The sequence below is a fragment of the Diceros bicornis genome, chromosome 5 (assembly GCF_020826845.1).
Source record: "Diceros bicornis minor isolate mBicDic1 chromosome 5, mDicBic1.mat.cur, whole genome shotgun sequence".
NCBI classification, from domain to species: Eukaryota; Metazoa; Chordata; class Mammalia; order Perissodactyla; family Rhinocerotidae; genus Diceros; species Diceros bicornis.
The window spans coordinates 61,757,107-61,763,348 of record NC_080744.1 but is presented as its reverse complement, the minus strand read 5'-3'; the positions used below and the strand labels follow the sequence as shown (position 1 = coordinate 61,763,348).

The following is a 6,242-nucleotide window of genomic DNA, read 5'->3' as shown; positions in this document are numbered from 1 at the left end:
GGCCTGAGGCGATGAGGTTCGCTGGGCGTGGGGTGAGGGGCAGTGAGGGGCAGTGAGGGCAGCCTGCCGTAAGAGGAGCTGGTGGCAGGGTGTGGGGGTGGGAGGTGGAAGAAGGGCCTCTCAGAACTGCCTGAGGCCCGTCTCTAACTCGTGGGCTCCTGCCCCCTCCTCACCTACCGCGCCAGGTCAGATCACTGTGTTGGAGCCCGTGTTGCTGCCGGGAGTGCCCGGCCCTCGACTTGGGGACAAACTGCTGTCTAGCAGGGAGCACACAACAGGGGTCCTGAGATCCCAGCTCGAGCGCTGGCTTCGCTATCCCTGCCATGGCACTTGGCTCGGGGACCTCCATGCCTCCATTTTTCATCTGTCAGATGGGCTGGGCCGTGGGTCTCGTCCCAGAACTGTAAGAAGCACTCAGGGTACCTGCAGGTGCCAGGGGAAGGGCAGCTCCGGGCACAGGGGGCTGGCACCGCTACACATCCCTGCCCCCCACTCTGGGAGGGCAACAGACTCCCCGCACAATACAGCCCTCATGGGGGAGGCAGCCACAAAGCAGTAACACTTTTATTCCCATCAGTGATGCTGACAGGGCCTGACCCTTTACAAACAAAAATGTTAGGAAAAAGGAAAAGTGGCAGGGGCCTAGGAGCCTCCACTCTTGATACTCCCACCCCTCTATCCGCCCCCCAGTCAGTGCCTCCAGCCCGGAGGGGGTGAGGGCTTGCCCTGGCAGAGCAGGGGCTGGCCACCCTCGAGGGCTCCCTAGGCAAGGCCATCTGCCGGCAGAGTTCAAGGTGAGCAGGGAGGCTGGGGCCCAGCAAAGCTCTTCTGGTGCAGACAGCAAACGGAAAGAGGGTGCAACAGGTGGGGTTTCCCCTTGGTGACCACTCCTGGGCTTTCAGCATCCCACTGCGGCCTCACGGGGGCCCCTGCTGGCTCCGCCTCTCCTCCAGCGCCCTGCACACCCACATGGACACCACGGCGGCATTTCCGTCGTTGAACTGCACGATGAATGGGTGGCCCTGCGGGGAAGAGGAGGCTGTGACAGGCGTTCCCTAGACTCTGCACTTCATCACACTTTCCACAGTCTGCTTGTTCTCAGCCTGGATCTTATTTCTTTTCCCCAATAGCCCTGTGACGTAAGGAGCACAGCTATTAGCCCCATTTCGCAGCTGGATGACCAAGGCCCAAGGTGGAGCAGTGACACGCCCCCTGGAGCACTCACTGCACACCTCAGATTCTGCCTGGTGCTCGGCAACCTTCTCCTGCAACTCCGACCGGCCTGAAAGCTCCCCAAGGGTGAGGGCCTGTCTTAACTCCACATCGCCTGCGCTTCTTCAGCCCAGCATCTCTTCAGCAGCTGCCAGCCAGGCCTGACTCCGGAGTGGCCAGCGTTTCAGCCCAGCTGCTGCCCAGAGACAGAGAATCATCTCGTCAGCGGCTACGTCAGTCCCTTCTAGTCTTCTTGTCTAAAGCTCTAGGAATAAGTCAAGATCCATGAGTGGAGGGAAGGCGCGCCTGTTAGGGAAAGGAGGGGTGTGCTGGTGTGTGCAGATCCACTCGGGTTCCTGGTGAGAAGCTGGGGCTGGTCTTTGGAGGGGCCAGGCCTGTCTCCACGTGGCCTGCCTCAGGCTCTAAGCCACTTAGCCCACAGGCAGGCCAGGTTATATTTAGCCGGTCCCTTCCCCTGCTCTCCTGAAGAATCAAGACTCACACTCACAATCTTAGGGCTTCCAGGAGTCCCCAGGAAGGTCAAAAAAAAAAGCAGGGGCAGCCATAGGGTCACCCTGGCCATAGGTCAAAGATGAAAGGAAAATTGCAAAGCGTTCTCTTCCCTCCTCCTCCCCAAGTGGTTTTTCTGCTAAGGAATGCAGACCTGGCAGTTTCCTCCCCTACCAAAAATTCTGTAGCCAGAGACTCAGGGAGCCACAGTGGGCAAGCACAGAGAGACGGAGGTGGGGGTGGGTTGGCAGTGCTCTCTGCTGCCTCCTCCTACAACTCTCTTTCCCTCCCCTTCCCCGCTTCCAGCTCCAGCTTCCCTGTTCTTTCCTGCTTTCTGTGCCCTTCTTAGGCCCCCTCCTGCCTCCCCAATGGCCTGAGCTGGGCTCTCAGGGCTGCTTTCCCAAGGCACCCGTCTTGACCTGCAGACCTGGGGGACGGCCACATGCTTGAAGCTCTGGGCTGCCTCGAAATGAGCTCATCACATGGGCAGGGGGGATTTGGGCCGGGCTCGGATGCTCTGGGTGCCCAGACCCCAGTGTCTGCAGGAGCAGTCAAGGACCAGTCCAGGAGAGGGAAAGAGACTGCTCCATCAGACCTGAGATGTCTCTGGAGACAGGAAGGAAGAATGACCAGGCTTCCTCACTCTGGGCTGACACTGTGTCCCCTTCTCTGGCTTTTCCAATTCACAGAAGGAAAACCATCCCCAGAAGCATCCTGCACGGTCTAGCTCAGAGGCAGACAGAACACTGTCAGCGGCACAGGGATGGAAGAAACACAGCTTAGAGGGTGCCGAGGGCACCTAGCCCAGGGCAGAGACTCTTTGAGGCCACAGTGGATCTGGGCCTGGAGCCCAGGTAGGCGCCTCCTGTGATCTGCCTGTGGTACTCTGTGGGGTCTCCCAACACACCTACAGAACCTCCCAAGGGAGTGGGTGCCTGGCACAGACTGCTACTGGGGAAGGGAGCACAGGCCTGGGTTGGGGGCTGAGGCAGGAGAGGCCCAGGACGGATTCTATCTTGGCTCCCACATGTTCTCCCCCTATATATATACCTACCCTCCACCTGTCTTCCTAAATCGCTGCCTAGATAGAGGGGATCCTTCCTGAAGTCAGTGTGCACATTTCCTTTTCAGGAGGCTCAGGAGGGGCGACCTTATGTCCTTGTGAAGAACAAAGGAGAAGCTGTGCTCAGGAGCTGAAGGGCCCCCTCCTCCTAAGCCTGGGGTAGCACAGAGTCACTTTCCCAGAATGCCCGGTGACTTTGGGGCCCATATGCTCCATTTCTGTTATCATCTGTTCCGGAACAAGCAGAGCGGAACCGCAGGAGGGGAGAGTGGAGGCATTCCTCCAGTTACCGGAGGCTGATGGCCACACCACAGGGAAGCATTTTGCCCAAGTGCCCTGGGAGGTGGGCGGAGGAGAGGCTGGCATTCACCGCTCTGGTGGAGACTCTGCCCCTCTCCTGCCCTCCTCGGTTGGGGGTGACTCCCGTCTCCTGCGTACCCCTGATGCTTTACACCACCCTGCGAGGGAGTAACCTGGACAAGTGGTTTTGTCTCCAGCTATTGTTGATTGGTTTGAGAGGGATGAGATGGGGAATCACAGACAGGGAGGGAGGGAGACAGACAGACAGACATGGAGGGGAGGCCCAGCCTCTCTAGACATCCAGGGCTGTGACATGTGAACTCGGGAGCTGTTGGCAGCATGGACCACCACATGACTGAACACAAAAAGAGAGCTGGTGTGCCAGGACTGAGAGCACAGAGCTGCACAGAGGGAGGCAGAGTGGGGCAGAAGGGTGTCAGGACAGCACTGGAGACCCCGGCCACAATACCCGGGCCTGGCAGCATCTCCTCCTGCAGGGTCCACGAGCCCCTGAGAGTCTAAGTCACAAAGGTGGGCACTGTCATCTTCACTTTACAAACGAGCAAACACAGGCCCCGTGCTCATGGTTGCCCTGCCTGGGCTCCCAGAGCTGAGGCTGGATCACAAGTCTCTGTAACTTAAACCCGCTCCCCAGGGCTCTCCCCAGGCTGAGCTGGGGTGGACAGAGGTGGGAGAATCAACATCCAGATGGCAATTCCCTCTTGTCTTATTTCTACCATGTGATTCAGGCCCACATGGCCAGAGGTGGGACCAAGGCTGCAGGCTTCGAGCCTGAACTGTCTCAGGTCCTGACCTCTGTCAGCACTGTCCCTTGGACACACTAGGCGAGTGCTGTCACAGTGGCAGGTCACTCTTACTGGACTCTCCCTCCTCCCATCAGCCCCGTGTGAAAAGCAGGGAAAGTAGAGCATCACCCCATTTTACAGAAGAAACTGAGGCCAGGGGAGGGGAAGTGACCAGTTAAGAGCTGGGGCTGAAGTCAGGTCTTCTGGTTTCTCCTCTGGTGCACTCTCAGGGCTGGACTGCATCCCCCGTGACCCTGGCAGGGTGTGTTCTCCCCTTCCTCCCTAGAATACAGCGGACACTCCTCCAGCTCTGTGACACACACAATGCAGGTACTCCTCATGAGTTTAATGAGAAACAAACAAAATCTGACGGACAGTTCCGGGGAAAGCATGAAAATCACTCAGCCACTCTGAGATGTCCACGTTCCCAGTTTGCTCCGGACAGGCCTGAGCAGATACCAGCACAGCGGGATGCTCTGGGAGTCCTGGCAAAGCCAGAGGCCTGGAGATGGATGGGAACTGCACACTGAATAATACTAATACTGAGTCCAGCACCATGGATTGAGTCCTGTGGGCCAAGCACTTGCCAAGGGCTGTGTCCTGATTGTCCCACTGAATCCCCATGCTCACTCTGGAGGTGCACACAACTATGCAGCTCCACCTTCCAGATGAGGAAACAGACACTCAGGGACCTGTCCAAGGTCACTGAGGCAAGTGACTGGGCTGGACCCCCAACCTGGGTCTCCTGACTCCAAATGCCATGCTCAGGACCATGTGCTCTCCTGCACCTGCACCCAGAGAGCTGACCTCACAGGCCTCTCTCAGGGTCTCTCTGCAGCCCCCTGCAGCCTCTCTGCACTTGAGTGAAACACACATCCCTCCCAGGCAGAGGAATCCAGGTGTGGACAAGCTGTCCCAGTCCCATCATGCTACAAGGAACAGTTGAAGCGTGGCGTGGTCCACCTCCCCGGAGCCAGGACACCCACATGCTGCTTGTCAAGAGCATCCCCCACCCAAGGTGACTGCCCCAGACACTAGGCCTCTGTCCTCCGTGCAGAAAGTGTGTTAGCAGCCACTCTGCAGAGGCTGGCAGGGCATGTGCCAGGCTGTAGCTGCTGAACCATCTCACCGGCCTCATCTCCAGGCAGTGGGAGCCACTTCATTTCCTGGATTCTCTCAGGGCCAATTGCAACAATTAAACCAGAGAGGGCTGAAGTATTATGGTCCACAAACTTCGCCACAGAAGATGGAGACATAATGAAGGGAAAAGGATGGTACTGCAAGAGGTAGGATGGATCCAAAAGTGGGACATGGGGGAGAGCGAGAGAGACGAGTCAACAACAACCAAAGACGGCTGGCGCCTGGTGCAGACGCCCCCAGCAGTGGGGCTGAGAGGCAGATCCTGCTAGCGCAATGAAGGGCGCTGGTGAAAACTCAGTAACTCATGAAGAGGAATGGTAGCTGTTCAGTACACATACTGCTTCATCCGGGCATTAGTGTCTAGGGTTTCGCTACAGTTGGACTCTCCACTTCTGTACCAATGTCCCTAATTTTTCCCCACCCATTTCATCTTGATGAGCTGCCTCCCTGACGACTGACAGCAGGACACTTCCGAGCCCCTCCCATGTGGACAGTGCTCTAACTTGTGCCAAAGGAGGCAGGGAGAAGAGGGTTAGCATGTCCACTGCATGGGCAGGAAATGGAGGCTCCGAGCCTAGCAAAGTGGGTAGGTGCTGCTGAAGCTCAGGTGTCTGGACTCCCCGTCCAGTGCTCATTCACTGACACCTCACTCTCTGCCCTTAGTTGGGCTTTGAGTTGCTTCCCAAATAGGAATCTACCTATTTGGGGTCTCCACACTTTCTTCTACTGTATAACTTCCTCAAGAACATCATGCGTGTGAATCATTTAATAACCTGCTGGTGTGGCTGCAATGCCTGCTGCAACGCCAGGCATGTAGCAGGCCCTCAGTCAGCAGCAGGCCTGTGGCCCGACCAAGTGATCCGGACATTGTGTGTGTCTGCATCTATTTACCAAGCACTTGCTGTGTGCCAGCTGGTTGCCTTACATCTTCAGGTGGCCTTGAACCCTCGCAGTATCCCCATTTACAGACAAAAGAAACTGGGGCGCCAAGAAACATGCCTTGGGGCAAGGTCACAGAGTTAGAACTCTGCCACTGCAGAGTTAGCGTTTGAACCCAGGACTCTCTTCTGCCATGGAGGACATGACACTACTGTGCTCCCCGAGGTCAGGCACGAGGAGTCTTAGATTTCTACTTTTTAAAAAGAATATCTTGTACATTATAGATGCTCAACAAGTAATTTTTAACTGATAAACTGAAGTTACCGTGGTAA

General features: G+C 56.9%; 1 protein-coding gene across 3 annotated transcripts in view; it reads right to left on the bottom strand.

Moving 5' to 3' along the window:
* Positions 1–546: 546 nt before the first annotated feature.
* Positions 547–6,242, bottom strand: part of MAP2K5 (mitogen-activated protein kinase kinase 5) — a 236,955-nt gene continuing 231,259 nt past the window's right edge. For 2 of the 3 annotated variants that reach the window (XM_058541929.1, XM_058541928.1), the window contains one exon: positions 547–1,022. In XM_058541929.1, coding sequence (XP_058397912.1) covers positions 918–1,022 — 105 coding nt within the window. In that variant the 3' untranslated portion in view covers positions 547–917. Of the gene's footprint in view, positions 1,023–1,057; positions 1,133–6,242 lie in introns of those variants that run through there. The other variant, XM_058541930.1, reaches the window with a different exon arrangement.